A 27,394-nucleotide genomic window follows, 5' to 3' on the forward strand; every position below is an offset into this window, starting at 1 on the left:
TGGTGAGATATCTCGTGGGATATTTATCTGTATTGGAGGGGTTTGGTGAGATATCTTGAGGTATATTTATCTGTATTGGAGGGGTTTGGTGAGATATCTTGAGGTATATTTATCTGTATTGGAGGGGTTTGGTGAGATATCTCGTGGTATATTTGTCTGTATTGGAGGAGTTTGGTGAGATATCTCGTGGTATATTTGTCTGTATTGGAGGGGTTTGGTGAGATATCTTGAGGTATATTTATCTGTATTGGAGGGGTTTGGTGAGATATCTTGAGGTATATTTGTCTGTATTGGAGGGGTTTGGTGAGATATCTCATGGTATATTTGTCTGTATTGGAGGGGTTTGGTGAGATATCTTGAGGTATATTTATCTGTATTGGAGGAGTTTGGTGAGATATCTTGAGGTATATTTGTCTGTATTGGAGGGGTTTGGTGAGATATCTTGTGGGATATTTATCTGTATTGGAGGGGTTTGGTGAGATATCTTGTGGGATATTTATCTGTATTGGAGGGGTTTGGTGAGATATCTTGAGGTATATTTATCTGTATTGGAGGGGTTTGGTGAGATATCTTGAGGTATATTTATCTGTATTGGAGGGTTTGGTGAGATATCTTGAGGTATATTTATCTGTATTGGAGGAGTTTGGTGAGATATCTTGTGGGATATTTATCTGTATTGGAGGGGTTTGGTGAGATATCTTGTGGGATATTTATCTGTATTGGAGGGGTTTGGTGAGATATCTCGTGGTATATTTATCTGTATTGGAGGGGTTTGGTGAGATATCTCGTGGTATATCTATCTGTATTGGAGGGGTTTGGTGAGATATCTCATGGTATATTTATCTGGATTCGAGGGGTTTGGTGAGATTTGCTGCTGTGTATTTATCTGGATTAATACATGGTTGATTAATGGAGCTTCAAGTGGTTTGCACCATCGAACAAACAAATCAGCCACACTTTTCTTATTTGAGGATATAAACCTTGGCTACAGCTCAAACTTCATATCACCCCTGGAAACTGTAAACTAAACTAAGCCGAATACAAACAGTTCCTCTGGAAACTGAAGGAGGTTTTATAAACAGCCATAAGTCTCTCCTCCGCCTCCTCCCCCCTGTCCCCCGCTTCCAATGTAACTGCTTCCCCCTCTAAAGCAGACGAGTAAGTTAGCACTTGGTGAAACAATCTGTGTAAACACAGCATGGGGGCAGAGAAACTCTAAAGAACGGCTGTTAGGATTTGTAATGGGGTGTTTGTAATATAATTGACAGACTGTGCAGTGTCAGCTGTGGCTCAGTTGGTAGCACTCTTGCCTCTGAGTCAGAAGGTCGTGGGCTCAAGTCCCACTCCAAAGACCTGACCACAAATTCAAGCTGACACTCCCAGTGCAGTACTGAGGGAGTGCTGCATTGTTGGAGGTGTCGTCTTTCGGATGAGATGTTAAACCGAGACCCCGTCTGCCCTCTCAGGTGGACGTAAAAGATCCCATGGCGCTATTCAATGAAGAGCAGGGAAGTTTCTCCCCAGTGATCTGGTCAATATTTATCTCTCAACCAATATCACTAAAACTGATTATCTGGTCATTCTCTCATTGCTGTTTGTGGGATCTTGCTGTGCACAAATTCACTGCCACGTTTCCTACACTACAACAGTGACTACACTTCAAAAGTACTTCATTGGCTGTAAAGGGCTTTAGGACGTCCTGAGGTCACAAAAGGCGCTGTATAAATGCAAGTCTTTCTTTCTGTTGTGGACTCGATAGCCCCGTGGAGAACAATACCCTTTCTGGCTGGAGTTTGCATACCAATTACACATCATGTAATGTAATATAATGAGGAGTTTTGATAGAGCAAATAAGGAGAAACTGCTTCCAGGAGGGTCTGCAACCAGAGGACACAGGTTTAAAATAATTGCCAAAAGGACCAGAGGGGACAGGAGGAGAATTTTTTTACGCAGCGAGTTGTAATGATTTGGAATGCACTGCCAGAAAAGGGTGGTGGAGGCAGATTCAATAATAACTTTCAAAAGGGAATTGGATAAATACTTGAAAAGAAAAAATTTGCAGGGCTAGAGGGAAAAAGCGGGGAGGGTGGGACTAATTGGATAGCTCTTTCAAAGAGCCGGCACAGGCTCGATGGGCCGAATGACCTCCTTCTGTGCTGTACGATTCTATAAGAGTTCCTTATTGACGCATGGCAAGCTCACCAAGAAATGTCCTTCTCGGATCCTAACTCACACCAAGTCCCATTCACCCATCACCCCTGTGCTCGCTGACCTACACTGGCTCCCAGTCCGGCAATGCCTTGATTTTAAAATTCTCAGCCTTGTTTTTAAATCCCTCTATGGCCTCGCCCCTCCTCTAATCTTTGTAACCTCCTCAGGACCTACAACCCCCGAGATCTCTGCGCTCCTCCAATTCTGGCCTCTTGCACATCCGCCACTAGTGGCCATGCCTTCAGCTTGCAATGGAGTGTTCGCCTAGATTTTTGTGCTCAAGCCTCTGGAGTGGGAATATGAACCCACAACCTCCTGACTCAGAGGCGAAAGCACTAGCCACTGAGCCACGGGGCCTGCAAAACAACAGCATTAAGCCCACAGTGGCTACGCTCTCACCAGCCAGTGACGTGCTATTGCAGGAGTTGACTGCACAGCGAGAACAGCGCTGGAAAGGAGAGCAGGACTCAATAGCGACAGAGGAAGTTGAATATAAGTCGGCAAAACAAAGGCACCGTTAAGATCTCTCTTCAACAAAATCATCTATTTTACATAAAGCCAGTGAGGTTACCCCACCCTCCCGTTCCCGAGCTCCCAGGTCTTTGCCCACGTCACTGTTCAATGGCCATGAGTCAATGTGCAAGATTGGCTCGGTGACCAGTCTCTGTAGTGGAAAGGTGGGATTCTCTCTCCCAAAACGCTGTTGAGGCGAGGAACTTGGGAAGGGACATAGGAAGGAAAACAGAAACTTAGCAACAGGAGAAGGCCATTCAGCCCCTCGAGTCTGTTCCACCATTCAATTAGATCATGGCTGACCTGAATCTTAACTCCATTTACCCGCCTTGGTTCTGTAACCCTTAATACCCTTGCCTAAGAAAAATCTATCAATCTAAGTTTTGAAATTTTCAATTGACCCCCAGCCTCAACAGCTTTTTGGGGGAGGGAGTTCCAGATTTCCACTACCCTTTGTGTGAAGAAGTATTTCCTGACATCACCCCTGAATGGCCTAGCTCTAATTTTAAGGTTATGCCCCCATGTTATGGACTCCCCCACCAGAGGAAATCGTTTCTCTCCAACTACCCAAACAAATCCTTTAATCATCTTAATACTTCAAGAACAACAACAACTTTCATTTATATAGCACCTTTAATGTCGTAAAATATCCCAAGGCACTTCACAGGAGTGATTATCAGACAAAATTTGACACCGAGCCACATAAGGAGGTATTAGGACAGATAACTAAAAGCTTGGTCAAAGAGGTAGGTTTTAAGGAGCGTCTTAAAGGAGGAGAGAGAGGTAGAAAGGCTGCAAGGTTTAAGGAGGGAATTCCAGAGCTTAGAGCCTAGGCAGCTGAAGGCACGGCCGCCAATGATGGAGTGATGAAAATCGGGGATGCACAAGAGGACTTAATTGGAGGAGCACAGAGATCTCAGAGGGTTGTAGGGCTGAAGGAGGTTACAGAGATAGGGAGGGGAGAGGTATGGAGGAATTTGAAAACAAGGATGAGAATTTTAAAATCGAGGCATTCCCGGACAGGGAGCCAATATAGGTCAGTGAGCACTGGGGTGATGGGAGAATGGGACGGTGCGAGTTAGGATACAGGCAGCAGAATTTTGAATGAGCTCAAGTTTGTGGAGGGTGGAAGATGAGAGGCCGGCCAGGAAAGCATTGGAATAGTCAAGTCTGGAGATAACAAAGGCATCGATGAGGGTTTCACCAACAGATGAGCTGAGGTAGGGGCAGAGACGGGCGATATTACGGAGGTGGAAGTAGGCGGTCTTGGTGATGGAATGGATATGTGTCCAGAAGCTCATCCCAGCTTCAAATAAGACACCAAGGTTGCGAATGCTCTGGTTCAGCCTCAGACAGTGGCCAGGGAGAGGGATGGAGTTGGTAGCTAGGGAACGGAATTTGCAGCAGGGACCAAAGACAATGGCTTCGGCCTTTGCAATATTTAGTTGGAGGAAATTTTTGCTTATCCAGTACTGGATGTCGGACTCGCAGTGTGACAAATGAGAGACAATGGGGGTGTTGAGGGAGGTGGTGGTGAGGTAGAGCTGGGTACATGTGCACATGTAGAATCTGATGTTGTGTTTTTGGATGATGTTGCCGAGGGGCAACATGGAGATGAGAAATAGGAGGGGACCAAAGATAGATCCTTGGGAGACTCCAGAGGAAATGGTACGGGAGCCGGAAGAGAAGCCATTTTTTTTGTTCGTCCATGGGATGTGGGCGTCGCTGGTGAGGCCAGTATTTATTGCCCATCCCTAATTGCCCTTGAGAAGGTGGTGGTGAGCCGCCTTCTTGAACCGCTGCAGTCCGTGTGGTGAAGGTTCTCCCACAGTGCTGTTAGGAAGGGAGTTCCAGGATTTTGACCAAGCGACGATGAAGGAACGGCGATATATTTCCAAGTCGGGATGGTGTGTGACTTGGAGGGGAACGTGCAGGTGGTGTTGTTCCCATGTACCTGCTGCTCTTGCCCTTCTAAGTGGTAGAGGTCGCAGGTTTGGGAGGTGCTGTCGAAGAAGCCTTGGCGAGTTGCTGCAGTGCATCCTGTCGATAGTACACACTGCAGCCACTGTGCGCTGGTGGTGAAGGGAGTGAATGTTTAGGGTGGTGGATGGGGTGCCAATCAAGCGGGCTGCTTTGTCCTGGATGATGTCGAGCTTCTTCAGTGTTGTTGGAGTTGCACTCATCCAAGCAAGTGGAGAGTATTCCATCACACTCTTGTAGATGGTGGAAAGGCTTTGGGGAGTTAGGAGGTGAGTCACTCGCCGCAGAATACCCAGCCTCTGACCTGCTCTTGTAGCCACAGTATTTATATGGCTGGTCCAGTTAAGTTTCTGGTCAATGGTGACCCGCAGGATGTTGATGGTGGGGGATTTGGCGATGGTAATGTCGTTGAATGTCAAGGGGAGGTGGTTAGACTCTCTCTTGTTGGAGATGGTCATTGCCTGGCACTTGTTTGGCGCGAATGTTACTTGTCACTTATCAGCCCAAGCCTGGATGTTGTCCAGGTGTTGCTGCATGCGGGCTCGGACTGCTTCATTATTTGAGGGGTTACGAATGGAACTGAACACTGTGCAATCATCAGTGAACATCCCCATTTCTGACCTTATGATGGAGGGAAGGTCATTGATGAAGCAGCTGAAGATGGTTGGGCCTAGGACACTGCCCTGAGGAACTCCTGCAGCAATGCCCTGGGGCTGAGATGATTGGACTCCAACAACCACTACCATCTTCCTTTGTGCTAGGTATGACTCCAGCCACTAGAGAGTTTTCCCCCTGATTCCCATTGACTTCAATTTTACTAGGGCTCCTTGGTGCCATACTTGGTCAAATGCTGCCTTAATCTCAAGGGCAGTCACTCTCACCGCACCTCTGGAATTCAGCTCTTTTGTCCATGTTTGGACCAAGGCTGTAATGAAGTCTGGAGCCAAGTGGTCCTGATGGAACCCAAACTGAGCATCGGTGAGCAGGTTATTGGTGAGTAAGTGCCGCTTGATAGCACTATCGACGACACCTTCCATCACTTTGCTGATGATTGAGAGTAGACTCTCAATATTTAGGAGATTCTCTGGCTATGACTGATTAGATCACCCCTTAATCTTCGATATTCAAGCAATATCATGTCTATACAATCTGGCCTCATAATTTAACCCTTTTGTCCCCAGTATTTTGCCAATGTATCCTTCATGAGGTGTGGTGTCCAGAACTAAATGCAGTTTTTCAGATGCGGGCTTAGCACAGCTTTAGGTCAATTGAAATTTTCAAGACTGCGAGCAACAGATTTTTGTTCGGTAAGGATACCAAAGGCGGTTAAATGGAGTTGAGATACAGATCAGCCATAGTCTGATTGAACGGCGGAACAGGCTCGAGGGGCTGAATGGCCTCCTCCTGTTCCTATGCTCGTCCTCTATACACACAGTGCGAGGCCTGCACTCAGTGCCTCCCAATAGAAGTGCGAGCGAGTTCGGAACCCCAGCAGCTGGGGGTGGGGGAGCTGAACCTGTGCCTTCTCACTCCTGTGACATCATGCCCTGGTGTTGCTCCAGTGGTTAAAATGTCAACACTGTACTGTTCTCTCCAGGTCACAGTTGGCAGGGAGCCGAATGCATTGAATAAAAATGCAACAGGGAGGAACTCTTTGCGTTTGGTCAACTCGTCACCGTCAAGCTTCACGCACCAAGTAGGTTGGGGCCGCTGGTTTGGTTGTTGTGTTTATCAAAGCACCAGCCAATCTGGTTCGTATTCTCCCCACCATCAAATGCGAATAAATCCCTTGAACTCGGGACCACTCGCTGGTTCGAGCTGCAGCAACCTGGGAATAACTGGCAACCGTCCCCAGGGGCTGGACACCCCTGACCACAGACCAATGAAAGGGAGCTGGGCGTTCCCTAATGGCCGGCCTTTCATGAAGGCAAGTGCAGCTAACCTGTCAAAACCCAAGAGGCAGAGATAGAAAATGAGTACGAGAAAGAAGAAAGAACTTCTATTTATATCACGCCTTTCACCACCTTGGGACGTCTCAAAGTGCTTCACAGCCAATGAAGTAATTTTGAACTGTAGTCACTGTTGTAATGTAGGAAATGTGGCAGCCAATTTGCGCACAGCAAGATCCCACAAACAGCAATGTGGTAATGACCAGATAATCTGTTTTAGTGATGTTGGTTTTTCGGATAAATATTGGCCAGGACACCGGGGAGAACTCCCCTGCTCTTCTTTGAAATAGTGCCATGGGATCTTTTACATCCACCCGAGAGGGCAGATGGGACCTCCGTTTAAAGACTCATCCAAAAGACGACACCTCCAACGGTGCAACGCTCCCTCAGTACTGCACTGAAGTGTCAGCCTGGATTATGTGCTCAAGTCTCTGGAATCACAACCTTCTAATGCAGAGGCGAGAGAGTGCTACCCACTGAGCCACGGCTGACACCACACTGACAAAGAGCTACGGGTTTTAAATATTATACATATGGGCCTGCTATTGTGCTCGTCGACATGCTCAGTGCTCAGGAACCAAGTGACTTTTGACACACTCTGTTTCCAACTATTTTCTTGTAATCTGGGTTGTACTCGGTCATGCATGAATGTTAAGATTCTGTAACAACAGATGTGCAATTCAATCTCGTATGTTTAAGGGTAGAATAAAATCAGATTTGCACACATGGGTGCAAACAAATGTAGACCATAATGTGGATATTTGGATACTTCGATTGTGGCACAGCCTCCTCCAAGGTTCAAGTATCCCCTCTATTAGAACTGGCTCCAATCAGTCCCCTTCAAGTAATTCAGTAATTTTCAACCGAGAAGCTGCTTCATCAGTAACCAATTGAGATTTCAATCAATTGACCTCAGCACTAGATGGCCCACCCAGAATTGCAAACGGAGGCCTTCACAACTCCAAATCTTGAAATCATTGACCACAAACATCTTGTAAAGCCTGCAGAAGGGCTGTGTATTACCTGTAGGAGAGTATAAGAAAGAATGAAAGAAAGAAAGAACTTGTATTTCTATAGCGCCTTTCACGATCTCAGGACGTCCCAAAGCGTTTCACAAACAATGAAATACTTTTGAAGTGTAGTCACTGTTGTAATGTAGGGAAATATGAAGTGCATTCATTGTAGTGGCTGTGTACATAGAATTACACAGAATCTATAGCACAGAAACAGGCCATTTGGCCCATCTGATCTATGCCGGTGTTTACGCTCCACATGAGCCTCCTCCCACCCTACTTCATCTCAACCTATCAGCATATCCTTCTATTCCTTTCTCCCTCCTGTGTTTATCTAACTTCCCCTTAAATGCACTTGTGCTGTTCGCCTCAACCACTCCATGTGCTAGTGAGTTCCACATTCTAATCACTCTCTGAGTAAAGAAGTTTCTCCTGAATTCTTTATTGGATTTATTGGTGACTATCTTATATTTATGGCCCCTAGTTTTGGTCTCCCCCAAAGATGGAAATTTCTTCTCTACATCTACCCTGTCAAACCCCTTCAAAATTTTTAAGAACTCTATCAGGTCACCCCTCAGCCTCCTCTTTTCTAGAGAAAACAGCCCCAGCCTGTTCAGTCTTTCCTAATAGTTATAACCTCTCAGTTCTGATATCATCTTGTAGCAGCTGCGTATTGCTTGTAGTGACTGTGTATTAGCAGCTGCGTATTGCTTGTACTGGCTGTGTATTGCTGGTTACGGCTGTATATTGCTTGTGGCGACTGCGTATTGCTTATTGTGGCTGCTTATTGCTTGTAGCAGCTGTGTATTACTTGTGGAGGTTGTGTATTAGCAGTTGTGCATCACGAGACTTGTTAACAGGCCAAATCTGGCTTTCTACAGTATCAGGAACAGGTTAAAAGCTGTCTTTTAGCCCAAAGAGACACTCGTGGTTCATCAGATGCCGATTGGCTATTCTTGGATTAAGATCTCACCGATTTTTTTTTCTTTGGCCCAGATCAATGTACAATACCTTAAAACGGATCATCTGCGGTCATCTGTGTAACTCCCTGCAGTATGAGGCCTCTTCAAGACACTTCACAGTCTATGTTGTTTGGTTGAAACTTTGAGCTAACTTTCTTCCAACTCGGAGGCTGGACGGGCCGTCTGGTATTGTGGCGGCCTGGAGCAGGACGGGTCGCCCCGTGGCGCTGATTTCACGCCTGCAGCCCGCCGGCCGAATGCTATCGAGGCCCCGGCCCTCAAAAAGGCCGCCCAGTCCATGCTGAATTAGCTGATCTTACAGCGATAGGACTGTTACAATTGGCCTCAGTGCTACTGGGTTAGGGTGGTAAAATGGCCCCGAGTTCCTGCTCTTGACTGGGTTTTGCTCAGCCGTGATCCTTCCTGTGATCAAATACCTTGCTGATTCCCCCAGTCCGCGAGAGGTACTAGGGCCTGTGAAACCAGGCCCCCAGCAGGACTCAAAGGAAAGGATAAGGGGAAAAACTCGTGGTGAGAAGAAAACCCCAGGGCTGTAATTTGACCGCAGGGCTTTCAGTGCTGCTCTGAATGCTGGGGTGACCTCTATAGCCACTTGAGGTGTAGAGAGAGAAGCAGGGAAGAGGAGAGAAAGAGAACATGTTAATGTTACTTGGTCTTTCTTGCACGTGGCAGGCCTAGGATTTGTCCAATGTTGAGAGGTTTTGGCGTCGGGAGGGCCTACATTAAGAGTCTTTGGGTTGCTGTCCTCAGTGATGTATAGACAGGCTTGATATACTCTATGGTAGTGACGGTGTAGGGAGTTTGGCCAAGTACTGAGTGAGTGGACAATTCCACTGTCAACGGGGCAGAACAAACATTTTAAGAGCTGCAATAACACTGATTAAGCATGTTTAACTGGATCAGTAGAGGCCTGTTGCCAACATAAAGAGAGTCAAAGAGCCTGGCACTAACTCCCAGTTCCTTATAATCTCCTTTCATTGATCTGATTTAACCACAGTTGTAGAATTCCTGGGCCTTTTTTTGGCTATATAACTCCTCCATGCACAGGATGGTGATCTGAGAGTGATAGATTTTTTTCTAGCCAAGGGTATTAAGAGATATGGAGCCAAAGCGGGTGGATGGAGTTACAATACAGATCAGCCATGATCTCATTGAATGGCGGAACAGGCTTGAGGGGCTGAATGGCCTACTCCTGTTCTTATAGCCTGGTGTTATGTTCTTTTAATAGAAGACTTCAATTTTTTAAATTATTTGCTCTCTGGATGTGGGCGATGAAGGAAAGGTCTCATTTATTGCCCATCCCTTGATGCCCTCAGAAGGTGATGGTGGCCCTTTTCCTTTAACCACTTGTAGTGATCGAGCTCCCACAATGGTTTTGGGTGGGAAATTCCAGGATACTGATCCAGCGATGAAGAAGTGGCGGTATATGTCCAAGTCAGGATGGTGTGGGACTTGGAGGGGATGGCGTTCCCAAGACATTACAGCTCTTGTCCTTTTTGGTGGTAGAGGTCACAGGGGAGGGAGGTGGTGTCGAATTAACCTTGGTGAGTTGCTGCAGTGCATGCTGTAGATTGTACATACTGTAGCCACAGCACACCGGTGATGGAGGGGGCACATAGTGAGCCTGTGACAGGAGTCCCAATCAAGTGAGTTGTTCTGTCCTGGCTGGTGTCAACCTTCTTACGCTGTTGTGGCTGGTGAATAAGCTTTGGTGGGTCAGGAGGTGAGCCAGTCAATGCAAAGTACTGAGCCTCTGCCCTGCTCTTGTAGACATGGTGTTGATATGGCTTGCCCAATTCAGCTTCTGGTCAATGGTGGTGCCATTGACAGTCAAGGGGAGATGGCTGGGCTTTCTCTCGTTCCTAATCGCCATTATCAAGCACTTACATGCCACGAATGTTATCTGCCACATTTTCACTTCAATCTGGATGTTATCCAGGTCCTACCTTAGGCTGCTTCATTATCAGAGGAGTTGTGAACACTGTGGAATCATCAGCAAACAACCCACCTCCTGACTTTATGATGGAGGGACGGTCATTGATGAAGCAGCTGAAGATAGTTCAGTAGAGCATGCTTCCCTGAGGAGCTCCGGTATTGAGGGTTTCCTGAGGCTGCAATCACTGGCCTCCGACAACCACAACCAACTTCCTTTGTCTCAAGTATGACTCCAACCACTGGACAGCTTTCCCTTTGACTCCACTAACCTCAGTTTTGTTAGGGCTCTTTGATACCTTTCTGGTTTGAATGTTGCCTTGATGTCAAAGGCAGCCACTCTGACGTCTCCTCTGGCAATCAGTTCTTGAGTCCGTGTCTGGGTCAAGGCTCTGATACGGTCTGGAGCCGAATGCTTCTGGTGGAACCCGAATTGAGCACGGTGAACAGGTGTCCTTTGATGGCACTGTTACTGCCTCCTTCCATCACTTTACTGATGATTAGGGGGAGGCTGGTAGGGCGGTAATTGCAGTTAGATTTATCCTGTGTTTTTGTGGATAGGACATACCTGTGCAATCTTCCTCAATGTTGGGTGGATGACATCAGCAGCAAGAGAATTATATACCACCACAACCTGTAACCTCAAAGCCTAGTATAGCCCTGACTTCTTGATCACCATCAAGCCAGGAGATCAACCCTGGTTGAAATGTCATTATGAGCACTGGAATAACCCTATGCCCACACCGTTCTCTTGCATTCTCTGACTTTCCCCCTCCAAGAAACCAAGAGAACTGCAGAGAATTATCAGAAGAAACAGGTGAATCTTTAACAAATGATTTTAAATGGTTGACGCCTTTGTTGAATTAGCTGAGAGAAGAATTTGGTACAAGTGTGTTCAAGGATTTGTGCAATAACATAACTGACAGTGATTTCTACATTTTAATATTTTCAAAATAATGACATGGAAGAAATGTTTACAGTGGGATGTCTCTGGTTACCACGGGAAGTATCTCATTCCCACAGGAAGCGCTCCCAACCTGAGGAGCCAAATTGGAGCCAGACGGGCAAGTTTTAGAGTGAGCCGCTTCAAAATGGAAAAGGGACAATAAAAGTCTGAATATTAAAGCAGATAAGTGGCAATTTATTCCACTTACTTCTGTGCCTTTATGATGAGGAATTCCAGTTACTGGTTTAAACTGAAAACCATCGATAAAACTAAAATTCTCAAACTTCTTATTTATGAAATATGGATCAGGGGAAAAAATTACATAGAATTACAAAGAACTACATAGAATGTACAGCACAGGAACAGGCCATTCGGCCCAACTTGTCTATGCCGGTATTTATGCTCCACACGAGCCTCTTCCCACCCCTCTTCTATTCCTTTCTCCCTCATGTGTTTATCTAGCTTTCCCTTAAATGCATCTATGCTATTCGCCTCAACTACTCCATGTGCTAGCGAGTTCCACATTCTCACCACTCTCTGAGTAAAGACGTTTCCCCTGAATTCCCTATTGCATTTATTAATGACTCGCTTATATGTATGGTTCTGACGAACGGTCCTTGCCCTGCAATGTTAACTCTGTTGCTTTCCACGCACACACACACACACACACACACACACACACACAAAATTGCTTCTGCTGTTATAAGGATCAAATCTGCAATTCCATGTTCCTGGTATGGAGCCATGCTTGCAAGATCGGAGAATTGGGGCTACACCCATCTCTGACCCGCACTCCCTGTGGGTGCAACTTACCCCCTGGGGGTCACAGAATTACTCTTATATTGTTTTCAACCACAGTTCTGTCCTCCGTTGAGATTTCCAGCTCCCTGTGCATTTGAATATTTTCCTCAGTGGGTTAATAAGTTAAATGCCTTTTAAAATGTAAAACCCCTGATTGGATCAATGAAACAGTTTTATGATGGTGTAATTTTAACAGTGCAGACAAAACAATGTTGCAAAGCCTGCAACTCCTTATAAACTCAAACCCTGCCATCCATAACCATTTCGTTTCCATATTGAGAGCAGCAGTTTTTAAAGCCTCCCAAAAAAATCACATGTAATAGGCCCAAAGGTTGCCAAAATAAACAACAAAAATGAGGGCGGGGGAGAGGGGAGGGAACAGAATTCTGAAACAACCTACAAAGCAGACTTAAATTATTAAAGGCTTCGAAAGAAAAACTTGCAGTTTTTATTGCGCATTTCATGACCTCAGGGTGTCCCAAAGCGCTTTAAACAAATGAAGTACTTTTTGAAGTGTAGTCACTGTTGTAATGTAGGAAATGTGGCAGCCAATTTGCACACTGCAAGATCCCACAAACAGCAATGAGATAATGACCAGATAATATGTTTTAGTGATGTTGGTTGAGGGATAAATATTGACCAAAACACTGGGGAGAACTCCACTGTTCTTCTTCAAAATAGTGCCAGGGGATCTTTTACGCTCACCTGAGAAGGCAGACCAGGCCTCAGTTTAATGTCTCATCTGAAAGACAGCACCTCCAACAGTGCAGCACTCCCTTAGTACTACACTGGGAGTGTCAGCCTAGATTTTTGTGCTCAAGTGTAAGGCTGTCCATGAATTTTCATCAACAGCAAAGAAACCATCAGGACTGGAGCCATGGTCTCACTTCCTGCACCTTACCTATCTTCTGTTAGGTCTTGGACTTGGCAGTAGGGCATCTACCTTCTGGCAAAAGCAACTCCAGATTCATCACAGTTTACATCAGACAAGGGGAGACAAACCTCCCACTACAGAAACTCACCTCCCCCGTGACCAGGTACTTGCCATCTGGAGAGAAGGCCACTGCTGTGATGGTTTTCCTGGAAGAAATAAAGACTGAGGTCAGGTTATTTTCCTCTCATCCCATCATTTCGAAGGTAAGTAGCTTTATAGATAACACTTGATCCACATGATCTCCTGGACTGGTTACGATCACCTGAGGAGGCCGGAGAGGAATTTTCCAGTGTATTTTTCCTGTATTGACCCTGGGATTTTCTCTGGTTTTATGCCTCTCCCAGGAGATTACATGAGTGTAGGGTGAGGTGGGAGGGTTGGTGGGAGGGGGTGGTAGGATGTGTCTAGTCATGATGCTCCAGCCTTCATGAGTATGGGGCAGGCTTGATGGACCTGCTGGTCTTTTCCTGCCCGTCATTTTCATATGTTTGTACGTTCTGTATAAATTATAATTTCCCTTTGTGGATCAGTCTGATAGGTCAAGTACTTGAATCCCAAGTAGGTGGTCACAACAGTAAGTGGCAGGGCAACCTGCCTCAGTTGGATGAGTTGCAGCAGTAATTAGCCAGGCAATAGTTAGATTTTACTTTGGAGGACACTTGAATTTGGTCACTTGGCACTAGTTCAGTCCTGCAGGGCCAGACTGTTGCACTCTCAAGCGTCCAGAGCGAGGAGAAGCCTGGGGCTGAGCAGCATGTGAGGGGAGAGTAAAGAAATCTGAATTGTAGAAGGCCCAGTGGGTTAGCCTCTTGCCTCTGCCCTTTCAGTACTGGGACCTGTGTGCAAATTCAGCCCAAACTTATAACATTATAGTCTCCTCTGTGGCCTGCAAGAATCTGAAATAAGACTAGTCTGAAGCTGGGTCATCCCAGTGGGCATGGGGCTTCCTACAATGGGAACACCAAATGAAAATCTCATTCAAAGAAAGACATGAATTTCTATAGCGTCTTTCATGACCTCAGGACATCCCAAAGCGCATTACATCAAATGAAGTACTTTTGAAGTGTAGTCACTGTTGAGATGTAGGAAACGCAGCAGCCAATTTGCTCACAGCAAGGTCCCACAAAACAGCAATGTGATAATGATCAGATAATCTGTTTTTAGGTGTTGGCTGAGGGACAAATATTGCCCAGGATACTGGGGAGAATTCCTCTGATCTTTCTTGAACAGTGGCATGGGATCTTTTACATCCATCTAAGAGGACAGATAGGGCCTCTTTTTAACATCTCATCTGAAAGACAGCACCTCCGACTGTGCAGCACTCCCTCAGTACTGCACTGGGAGTGCCAGCCTAGATTTTGTGCTCAAGTCTCTGGAGTGGGACTATAAACCCACAACCTTCATGACTCAGAGACAAGAGTGCTATCACAGAGCCATGACATTCGGAGCGGTGACTATTATGACCGACCACAAGAATATCACATTGGCACAATAAGAGTGTTCCTTTAAAATTCAGATTAAGGCACATTATCAGGCAAGGCAAAGGGAGCTTTTCTTAATCTGTCTGTAAGCTTTGCTACAACTGACCCAGGAGTGCTGGGTGGGCAAAGTTGAGGGAGCTATACTCTGCATCTAACCCAAATAAGTCCCAAACCAAGACAGCAGAGAGTTTCATCCTAAATCTAACCTGTTATCATAGCTGCAGGACACAAACAGGCCATTCAGGCCATCAAGTCTGTGCTGGTCTTATATCAGACCTGAGAGTTGTTTATCTAACCCATGCTATACCTGACCTAGTAATATTTGGTAGGAGAGGTATGGAGGAATGTTTACTTTGCATGTCCCCCCTTTCCTTCCTCTCATTCTTTCTTCTGTCCTCCTACTCAATCCCCCTATCCCCTAGACATTGGGGTTGGAGGAATAAATTCACTACTCCCAGCAGGGAACTGTGCTGAGAGGGAGTGAGAGTCAGAGAAATGGCACTACAGTGTTGTCATCCTATTTCTGATCTGTGCTCCCTTTGAGCTCGGCTATCCACTGGGCGTGGTGAGTTTATCCTAGAGTGCTTATCTGCTCACTGATGATTTCTTCCCCTTAGTGAATTGGCGTCAGCTGTAACCAAAACAACAACAACTTGCATTTATATAGCGTCTTTAATGTAGTAAAATGTCCCATGGGGCTTCACAGGAGCATTATCAAACACCGAGCCACATAAGGAGATATTAGGACAGGTGACCAAAAGCTTGCTCAAAGAGGTAGGTTTTAAGGAGCCTCTTAAAGGAGGAGAGAGAGATAGAGAGGGGGAGAGGTTTAGGGAGGGAATTCCAGAGCTTGGGGCCCAGGCAGCTGAAGGCACGGCCGCCAATGGTGGAGTGATGAAAATCAGGGAGGCATAAGAGGCCAGAATTGGAGAAGCGCGGAGCTGGAGGAGGTTACAGAGATAGGGAGGGGCGAGGCCAAGGAGGGATTTAAAAACAAGGATGAGAATTTTAAAATCGAGGGAAGAATGTCGGTCAGTGTAGTTGTGGAGACGCAATTGGATTCTTTACACCAATTTGAGAGGTGGCAATGTCCTACCTTGATCCATTCAGTATATGGTGCTGTTTGTTCTTCTTGGGATTAAAGAGCACGACCACACACCTAAAGAGGGAAAAGAAAAACATTTTCAATGTCGGGATCGAGTGGAATGAGAGGTCATGAGGTGCAGAGTTTGTGTTAATAAAGTGCAATACAGCCACAACAACTTATAGTAAGGGGATCGCTGAGACATCACGGAAACCACATCAAAGCCACTGGGGAAAGGCGGAGCAACAGGTTTGTGCTGCTATCGGGACTCGGGATACAATCCTGTTAGACACGCAACAACTTTCCCAACAAATATTCAAATTAGCCCAGGAACCCCCATGAACTGCAGACAAATAAATATAGTTTAAAACATGGTTGTTTATTCAGGGAATAAATCAAAGCAAAAAGAACACAGAATATTAAACAGATCCTACAGAAATAGGATAAGAAATGTTAATATTTTCAGTCTTTCAGAAGAGATTTGACTCTAATTAATGTGGGGTGTGCCTTGCATTGAACATTGGGTAACATGCGGAATAGTATTGGCCTAGATTAGTGCTCCTACACAGAATGCAGGGAAAGAGTTTGGTCTATTGAGATTAAACAGTTTGGCTCATGTTTTTATGCAGTTGTTGTAGCCTCCACTACAGTCTATAAACACCAGAATGACTTATTTTATGGAACTATTCTAATCATCGCAAGCTGCAAGAGTACATTGTAATCCAATACAATGGCAGTGAATAGGAAGAGGTTTGGTCAATTGTAATCAAATATAGTGGGAGTGAATGGGACAAGCATGGTCAATTATAATCAAATATAGTGGGAGTGAATGGGAAAGGTTTGGTCAATTATAATCAAATATAGTGGGAGTGAATGGGAAAGGTTTGGTCAATTATAATCAAATATAGTGGGAGTGAATGGGAAAGGTTTGGTCAATTGTAATCAAATATAGTGGGAGTGAATGGGAAAGGTTTGGTCAATTATAATCAAATATAGTGGGAGTGAATGGGAAAGGTTTGGTCAATTATAATCAAATATAGTGGGAGTGAATGGGAAAGGTTTGGTCAATTATAATAGATTATAATGGGAGTGAATGGGAAAGGTTTGGTCAATTATAATAGATTATAGTGGGAGTGAATGGGAAAGGTTTGGTCAATTATAATAGATTATAATGGGAGTGAATGGGAAAGGTTTGGTCAATTGTAATAGATTATAGTGGGAGTGAATGGGAAAGGTTTGGTCAATTATAATAGATTATAGTGGGAGTGAATGGGAAGAGGTTTTGTCCAAACAAACCTATATAATGAGAGTGAATGGAAGTGGGTTTTAGCCTACTGGAATTCTATACAATGAGTGAATGGGAACGGAGTTTGGTCACTTAGATTGTCTGGCTCATACATTTTCATAGAATGGCTGGAGCCTTGAGTACACTTTTGCATGGGACTACTCAAATCACAGGACCAGGTTTCACACAGCTAAAGTCTTCAGTTGAATGGAGAAGGAAATTATCTATTAAGTCATAGATCACAATCATCTCCACATTCATTGGCTGTGAAGCGCTTTGGGACATCCTGAAGTCGTGAAAGGCACTATATAAATGCAAGTTCTTTTAACACAGAAAGACATTCATAAGGAAGCTGACAGGAAGCGGACAAGTAGTTTCAGCCTCGGCTTTATATAACTGGCAGATGACAAACTGGGACAGTTAAACAGCATAGTTACGCTGAGACACAGACAGGAGAAGCTCAGTAATGAGTCTAAATAGATCTCACTGTTTACATAGCGAGACAGTTAGGGGGCAACTTGGTAACGAGCCTAAGTTGACCTCTCCATCACAGACACGGAGACAGATAGACAGGGGCTGCTCAGTAATGAGCCTAAGTATGTCTCAACATTACAAAAATGGCGACAAGACATACAGGAGCGTCTCAGTAATGAGTATAATTAGGTCTCAATAGTCTTGTCATTAGTCATGTTTGTGCCATCTATTAGATGGTAGACAAATCAATTCTACTTTCTTAACCTGTATTATATGAGATTACATCCAATGGATACCAGAGTGCTGTGTTCGCTGTGCTCGCTGACCTACATTGGATCCCGGTCCGGGAACGCATCGATTTTAAAATTCTCATCCTTGTTGTCAATTCCCTCCGTGGCCTCGCCCCTCCCTATTTCTGTAACCTCCTCCAGCCCTACAACCCTCCGGGATCTCTGCGCTCCTCCGATTCTTGCCTCTTGCACATCCCCGATTTTCTTCGCTGCACCATTGGCGGCTGTGCCTTCAGCTGCCTAGGCCCTAAGCTCTGGAATTTCCTCCCTAAACCTCTCCGCCTCTCTACCTCTCTCCTCCTGTAAGGCGCTCCTCAAAACCTCCCTCTTTGAGCAAGCTTTTGGTCACCTGTCCTAATATCTCTTTATGTGGCTCTGTGTCAAATTTTGTTTCATAACACACTTTTGTTTGAAGCGCCTTGGGACATTTTATACGTTAAAGGCACTATATAAATGTAAGTTGTTGTTGTTGTCTCACCATTACAAATACAGTAAAACATAGATAGACATAGTCTCATCATCTTGGTGTCTCAACTTCTCCAGAAAAACTAGGAAGCTTATAATAGCATGCACTGGTCTCCTGCCTCCCGGCCCATGCAAATCTGAAGTAATGCGAGGTTCGTGACTTCTTCCCCTGGCCCCAGTGTAACCTGCTGCTTCCAGCTTGATCTGGCCCACCGACCTCAACCCGTCCGGCCCACCGACCTCAACCCGTCCGGCCCACCGACCTCACCCTGTCCGGCCCACCGACCTCAACCCGTCCGGCCCACCGACCACAACCCGTCCGGCCCACCGACCACAACCCGTCCGGCCCACCGACCTCACCCTGTCCGGCCCACCGACCTCACCCTGTCCGGCCCACCGACCTCAACCCGTCCGGCCCACCGACCACAACCCGTCCGGCCCACCGACCTCAACCCGTCCGGCCCACCGACCACAACCCGTCCGGCCCACCGACCTCACCCCGTCCGGCCCACCCAGCTCGTCCTTCTAGTATTTAAACGCACCCAACTGGCATCCAACTGCACCTTCAACTCCCTTAACTTTGACCCCATTATCTTATCTGATAGACTATTCCAAGCACACATGTGAAGAGATTATTTTCTAAAACCTGTTTGAAATTTACTTTTCACTAACTTAATGAATACCTTCTTGTTCTACTGACCCGGCTGACCTTAATGGAAATGAGCAACCAGACGAGAAATTCGGGATTGCCCATTTTTGGGCTCCCTCCCTGCACAGGGTAAATACCGAGCACCAGAATGGAGAGGTTCACGGAGCCCCGGATACTAGGCCTCGGCCCTGATTAGAATGAAGACAGCACTGTGGGAGAAGCCCTCCAGAGAAGAAGGGACGAAGATCGGGCCTCTTTTGGCGCCTAAGGTGTCCACGCAGCGCCTGAAGAACTGGCACTAAGTGGCCCAATTTCTGGGCCACCGACTTTAAAGCAGCACCGGTGGCTTGGGAGCAAGTCTTTTCTCTGACTGCTAATCAGGGATGACGTGAAGCTTGGAAAAGAGGATGGAGAAGGTGGAATAAAAGAAAGCTCCAAAAGAATGAGAGCAGACTGATTGTTCAGAATTAAAACTGGACACAAGGTTACAGCTGATGGGACAAGAGGTGGAATTCTCAACGAGGTGAATTCCCAAGAGGCATATTACGGAGAATGAAGGGAAAGACAGAAACACGAGTGACTGCAGAAGAGCTATTGATCTAAAGTTCACTGAATGCAGCAATGAGATGCACTTGTCGAAAGGTGAAACGCACTTGATTAACCTGACAACTGAGGATAAATTGAGCTCAGCGTAAAAACCCAAATCAAGCGGCAACTTCACGGGAAAAGATGATTTTTGAAGAAATCCATCTTTGATGTAATTAGCCGCTCCTACGGAGCGCAGCAGCACTTCCACAAGGATTAGTGTCACGCATTGACACGGTAACAACAGCAGAAGGGAATGAACAGCAAACAGGCACAGCGTGTTGAGTGGCATCTCCTCCACAAACATTTAACCACTAGAGGCATTTCAGAGAAGAGCCAGGAGACTAAAACCTAAAGTCAGAGGTATGAGGAAAGACTGACGAAACGGGATCTTTTCAGCCTCGCTGGAAGATGACTTTATAGGTGTGTACAATCGTGAATGGTATAGAAAAGGTCTTCTTCTTCTCTTCCATAACATCGCCCGTCTCAGCCCCTGCCTCAGCTCATCTGCTGCTGAAACCTTCATCCGTGCCTTTGTTACCTCTAGACTCGACTATTCCAATGCTCTCCTGACCGGCCTCCCATCCTCCACCCTCCATGAGCTTGAGCTCATCCAAAACTCTGCTGCCCGTATCCTAACTCGCACCAAGTCCCGTTCACCCATCACCCCTGTGCTCGCTGACCTACATTTGCTCCCGGTCCGGGCACGCTTTGATTTTAGAAATTCTCATCCTTGTTTTCAAATCCCTCCGTGGCCTCGCCCCTCCCTATGTCTGTGATCTCCTCCAGCCCTGGAACCCTCTGAGATTGCTGCACTCCTCCAATTCTTGCCTCTTGCGCATCCCTGATTTTAATCGCTTGGCGGCCGTGCCTTCAGCTGCCTAGGCCCTAAGCTCTAGAATTCCCTCCCTAAACCCCTCTGCCTTTCTACCTCTCTCTCCTCCTTTAAGATGCTACTTAAAACCTACCTCTTTGATCAAGCTTTTGGTCACCTGTCCTAATATCCCCTGATGTGGCTCAGTGTCAAATTTTGCCTCCTCTGAAACGCCTTGGGATGTTTTACCATGTTAAAGGCGCTAGATAAATGCACGTTGTTGTTGTTGTTGTTGTAATGACACATGTGGCAACCCATTTCTTCCACTATTTTACCTCCAGCAGATTGTGCTCTGGGTTGTTTCTGTAACAAAGACCCTTTTCACGTGGACAGGTTGTTAGCCTGACTCACAACCCCCTGCCAGGAGAAACGGCTAGATGTGACGGGGAGCGGGAGGCCATTCCACTCCCATTGGAGTCAAATACCCTACTGGATCTCAGCCCAATATTCAGAGACCGCAGCTTTGGTCTCCTGCTCGCTGGGGGGGGGGGGGGGGGGGGGGGGGGTTTGCGGGTGTGGGGGGAGGGGTCAACACTCTGCCCCCATCGGGTGCGAGCATCCCGCTGGATGTCAGCCCAGTGTCCAGAGGCCGGAACTCTGGTCTCCACTCGCCGGACACAGAAAAGGTAGCTCTAGAAAATTACATCAAACTAAATAGAGTAGAATCAGAGGACTTAGGTTCAACCTAGTGAAAGGCAGACCTAGGACAGATATCAGGAAGTGTGTCTTAGCACAGGTGGAAATGAATACATAGATTTGAGCTTCTGGGTACAGTAGTGGAGTATTACGTTCAGTTCTAGGCACCGAACTTCAGGAAAGATATATTGGCCTTGGAGGGGATACAGAGCAGATTCACCAGAATGAGACCAGGACTAATTATAAGGACAGGTTGCATAAACTTGGCTTGTATTCCGTGAAGTTTAAAAGGTTTGAGGGGTGATCTAATCAAGTTATTTAAAATGATAAAGGGATTCAATAGGGTAGTTACAGAGAAACTATTTCCTCTGGTGGGGGAATCCAGAACAAGGGGACATAATCTTAAAATTAGAGCCAGGCCATTTAAGGGTGAAATCAGGAAGCGTTTTTTCCACGCAAAGGGTACAGGAAATCTGGAACTCTCTCCTCGAAAAGGCTTTGGATGCTGGGGATCAATTGAAATGTTGAAGACAGAGATCGATAGATTTTTGTTGGGTAAGGGTATCAAGAGATATGGAGCAAGGGCCAGTTAATGGAGTGAAGATACAGATCTGCCAGGATCTAATTGAATGGCAGGGCAGGCTCGAGGAGCTGAATGGCCTCCTCCTGTTTCCTATGTTACTCATTTTAAAATTTACAAGTGATACTATATTACCCAGCTGAGGGTTCTGGAGGCCATTGTTTTAGCACTGAACAACAGTAACTCCTCACATCTGCAAAAGGTTGAACTATTCAGTCTCTAGTTCACTTCCCTCCCAACTTAGAATCAACTCAAGAACAGAGCATCATGCCTCAAACTACTGACACTCAGACTGAAGAAATGAAGCCACTTTGCCTGTTGCCTTGATGGAGCAAAGACCCCATTTGGTAATCATAGTCACAAGATTAGTGATAAGATGGTCATAAGATAGTCACTAATAAATCCAATAGGGAATTCAGGAGAAACTTCTTTACCCAAAGATTGTAAGAATGTGGAACTCGCTACCACAAGGAGTAGTTGAGGCGAATAGTAAAGATGCATGTAAGGGGATACGAATAAGTACATGAGGGAGAAAAGAATAGAAGGATATGCTGATAGGGTTAGATGAAGAGGGATGGGAGGAGGCTCGTGTGGAGCATAATCATCGGTATGGATCTGTTGGGCCGAATGGCCTGATTCTGTGCTGTAAATTCTGTGTAATTCTATGTATTTAAAGATAAGAAGTCAAATACCAGGATTGGTCAAATCACTCATGCTCAACACCAGATTATTTTTCTTTACATGGGCCCATTTACTGGGGACTTGGAATAAGTAATTGGTGATGGGCATATCCGGTATTTGGACTTGGATGTCCAGATCAAGATAGCGAGAAGACTGTAAACTGTCCTGCATTGGCCCATCGGTCACCCAGTCCTTCACCCCCTCACCCGGTCATTCACCCTCTCACGCCCTCACCCCCTCACCCAGTCACTGACTCACTCACCCCCTCACCCAGTCACTGACTCACTCACCCCCTCACCCAGTCACTGACTCACTCACCCCCTCACCCAGTCACTGACTCACTCACCCCCTCACCCAGTCACTGACTCACTCACCCCTTCACCCAGTCACTGACTCACTCACCCCCTCACCCAGTCACTGACTCACTCACCCCCTCACTGACTCACTCACCCCCTCACCCAGTCACTGACTCACTCACCCCCTCACCCAGTCACTGACTCACTCACCCCCTCACCCAGTCCTTCACCCCCTCACCCGGTCATTCACCCTCTCACCCCCTCACCCCCTCACCCAGTCACTGACTCACTCACCCCCTCACCCAGTCACTGACTCACTCACCCCCTCACCCAGTCACTGACTCACTCACCCCCTCACCCAGTCACTGACTCACTCACCCCCTCACCCAGTCACTGACTCACTCACCCCCTCACCCAGTCACTGACTCACTCACCCCCTCACCCAGTCACTGACTCACTCACACCCTCACCCAGTCACTGACTCACTCACCCCCTCACCCAGTCACTGACTCACTCACCCCCTCACCCAGTCACTGACTCCCTCACACCCTCACCCAGTCACTGACTCACTCACCCCCTCACCCAGTCACTGACTCACTCACACCCTCACCCAGTCACTGACTCACTCACCCCCTCACCCAGTCACTGACTCACTCACCCCCTCACCCAGTCACTGACTCACTCACCCCCTCACCCAGTCACCGACTCACTCACCCCCTCACCCAGTCACTGACTCACTCACCCCCCTCACCCAGTCACTGACTCACTCACCCCCCTCACCCAGTCACTGAATCACTCACCCCCTCACCCAGTCACTGACTCACTCACCCCCTCACCCAGTCACTGAATCACTCACCCCCTCACCCAGTCACTGACTCACTCACCCCCTCACCCAGTCACTGACTCACTCACCCCCTCACCCAGTCACCGACTCACTCACCCCCTCACCCAGTCACCGAATCACTGAGCCCCTCACCCAGTCACTGACTCACTCACCCCCTCACCCAGTCACTGACTCACTCACCCCCTCACCCAGTCACTGACTCACTCACCCCTTCACCCAGTCACTGACTCACTCACCCCCTCACCCAGTCACCGACTCACTCACCCCCTCACCCAGTCACTGACTCACTCACCCCCTTCACCCAGTCACTGACTCACTCACCCCCTCACCCAGTCACTGAATCACTCACCCCCTCACCCAGTCACCGACTCACTCACCCCCTCACCCAGTCACTGACTCACTCACCCCCTCACCCAGTCACTGACTCACTCACCCCCTCACCCAGTCACTGACTCACTCACCCCCTCACCCAGTCACCGACTCACTCACCCCCTCACCCAGTCACTGACTCACTCACCCCTTCACCCAGTCACTGACTCACTCACCCCCTCACCCAGTCACTGAATCACTCACCCCCTCACCCAGTCACCGACTCACTCACCCCCTCACCCAGTCACCGAATCACTGAGCCCCTCACCCAGTCACTGACTCACTCACCCCCTCACTGACTCACTCACCCCCTCACCCAGTCACTGACTCACTCACCCCCTCACCCAGTCACTGACTCACTCACCCCTTCACCCAGTCACTGAATCACTCACCCCCTCACCCAGTCACTGAATCACTCACCCCCTCACCCAGTCACTGACTCACTCACCCCTTCACCCAGTCACTGACTCACTCACCCCCCTCACCCAGTCACTGACTCACTCACCCCCTCACCCAGTCACTGACTCACTCACCCCTTCACCCAGTCACTGACTCACTCACCCCCTCACCCAGTCACTGACTCACTCACCCCCTCACCCAGTCACTGACTCACTCACCCCCTCACCCAGTCACTGACTCACTCACCCCCTCACCCAGTCACTGACTCACTCACCCCTTCACCCAGTCACTGAATCACTGAGCCCCTCACCCAGTCACTGACTCACTCACCCCCTCACCCAGTCACTGACTCACTCACCCCCCTCACCCAGTCACTGACTCACTCACCCCTTCACCCCGTCACTGACTCACTCACCCCCTCACCCAGTCACTGACTCACTCACCCCCTCACCCAGTCACTGACTCACTCACCCCCTCCTCCAGTCACTGACTCACTCACCCCCTCCTCCAGTCACTGACTCACTCACCCCCTCACCCAGTCACTGACTCACTCACCCCCTCACCCAGTCACTGAATCACTGAGCCCCTCACCCAGTCACTGAATCACTCACACCCTCACCCAGTCACTGACTCACTCACACCCCTCACCCAGTCACTGACTCCCTCACCCCCTCACCCAGTCACTGACTCACTCACCCCCTCACCCAGTCACTGACTCACTCACCCCCTCACCCAGTCACTGACTCACTCACCCCCTCACCCAGTCACTGACTCACTCACACCCTCACCCAGTCACTGACTCACTCACTCCCTCACCCAGTCACTGACTCACTCACCCCCTCACCCAGTCACTGACTCACTCACCCCCTCACCCAGTCACTGACTCCCTCACACCCTCACCCAGTCACCGACTCACTCACCCCCTCACCCAGTCACTGACTCACTCACCCCCTCCTCCAGTCACCGACTCACTCACACCCTCCTCCAGTCACTGACTCACTCACCCCCTCACTGAATCACTCACCCCCTCACCCAGTCACTGACTCACTCACCCCCTCACCCAGTCACTGACTCCCTCACACCCTCACCCAGTCACTGACTCACTCACCCCTTCACCCAGTCACTGAATCACTGAGCCCCTCACCCAGTCACTGACTCACTCACCCCCTCACCCAGTCACTGAATCACTCACCCCCTCACCCAGTCACTGAATCACTCACCCCCTCACCCAGTCACTGAATCACTCACCCCCTCACCCAGTCACTGACTCACTCACCCCCTCACCCAGTCACTGACTCACTCACCCCCTCACCCAGTCACTGACTCACTCACCCCTTCACCCAGTCACTGACTCACTCACCCCCTCACCCAGTCACTGACTCACTCACCCCCTCACCCAGTCACTGACTCACTCACCCCCTCACCCAGTCACTGACTCACTCACCCCCTCACCCAGTCACTGACTCACTCACCCCTTCACCCAGTCACTGAATCACTGAGCCCCTCACCCAGTCACTGACTCACTCACCCCCTCACCCAGTCACTGACTCACTCACCCCCTCACCCAGTCACTGACTCACTCACCCCTTCACCCCGTCACTGACTCACTCACCCCCTCACCCAGTCACTGACTCACTCACCCCCTCACCCAGTCACTGACTCACTCACCCCCTCCTCCAGTCACTGACTCACTCACCCCCTCCTCCAGTCACTGACTCACTCACCCCCTCACCCAGTCACTGACTCACTCACCCCCTCACCCAGTCACTGAATCACTGAGCCCCTCACCCAGTCACTGAATCACTCACACCCTCACCCAGTCACTGACTCACTCACACCCCTCACCCAGTCACTGACTCCCTCACCCCCTCACCCAGTCACTGACTCACTCACCCCCTCACCCAGTCACTGACTCACTCACCCCCTCACCCAGTCACTGACTCACTCACCCCCTCACCCAGTCACTGACTCACTCACACCCTCACCCAGTCACTGACTCACTCACCCCCTCACCCAGTCACTGACTCACTCACCCCCTCACCCAGTCACTGACTCACTCACCCCCTCACCCAGTCACTGACTCCCTCACACCCTCACCCAGTCACCGACTCACTCACCCCCTCACCCAGTCACTGACTCACTCACCCCCTCCTCCAGTCACCGACTCACTCACACCCTCCTCCAGTCACTGACTCACTCACCCCCTCACTGAATCACTCACCCCCTCACCCAGTCACTGACTCACTCACCCCCTCACCCAGTCACTGACTCCCTCACACCCTCACCCAGTCACTGACTCACTCACCCCTTCACCCAGTCACTGAATCACTGAGCCCCTCACCCAGTCACTGACTCACTCACCCCCTCACCCAGTCACTGAATCACTCACCCCCTCACCCAGTCACTGAATCACTCACCCCCTCACCCAGTCACTGAATCACTCACCCCCTCACCCAGTCACTGACTCACTCACCCCCTCACCCAGTCACTGACTCACTCACCCCCTCACCCAGTCACTCACTCACTCACCCCTTCACCCAGTCACTGAATCACTGAGCCCCTCACCCAGTCACTGACTCACTCACCCCCTCACCCAGTCACTGACTCACTCACCCCCTCACCCAGTCACTGACTCACTCACACCCCTCACCCAGTCACTGACTCACTCACCCCCTCACCCAGTCACTGACTCACTCACCCCCTCACCCAGTCACTGACTCACTCACCCCCTCACCCAGTCACTGACTCACTCACCCCCTCACCCAGTCACTGACTCACTCACCCCCTCACCCAGTCACTGACTCACTCACCCCTTCACCCAGTCACTGAATCACTGAGCCCCTCACCCAGTCACTGACTCACTCACCCCCTCACCCAGTCACCGACTCACTCACCCCCTCACCCAGTCACTGACTCACTCACCCCCCTCACCCAGTCACTGACTCACTCACCCCCTCACCCAGTCACTGACTCCCTCACCCCCTCACCCAGTCACTGACTCACTCACCCCCTCACCCAGTCACTGACTCACTCACCCCCTCACCCAGTCACTGACTCACTCACCCCCTCACCCAGTCACTGACTCACTCACCCCCTCACCCAGTCACTGACTCACTCACCCCCTCACCCAGTCACTGACT

General features: G+C 48.4%; 1 protein-coding gene across 4 annotated transcripts in view; it reads right to left on the reverse strand.

The window, feature by feature from the left end:
• Positions 1 to 27,394, reverse strand: part of mapkbp1 (mitogen-activated protein kinase binding protein 1) — a 352,050-nt gene that overhangs the window by 172,224 nt on the left and 152,432 nt on the right. For all 4 annotated transcript variants that reach the window (XR_010964161.1, XR_010964160.1, XM_067991220.1 and 1 more), the window contains exons 3-4: positions 15,840 to 15,902; positions 13,351 to 13,408 (exon numbers count right to left, since the gene is read on the reverse strand). Coding sequence is in view for 2 of the 4 variants with exons in the window: in XM_067991220.1 (XP_067847321.1) it covers positions 13,351 to 13,408; positions 15,840 to 15,902 (121 nt within the window). In the remaining 2 variants the exon portion in view is untranslated. The remainder of the gene's footprint in view (positions 1 to 13,350; positions 13,409 to 15,839; positions 15,903 to 27,394) is intronic.

This window comes from Heptranchias perlo, chromosome 10 (genome assembly GCF_035084215.1).
Source record: "Heptranchias perlo isolate sHepPer1 chromosome 10, sHepPer1.hap1, whole genome shotgun sequence".
NCBI lineage: Eukaryota > Metazoa > Chordata > Chondrichthyes > Hexanchiformes > Hexanchidae > Heptranchias > Heptranchias perlo.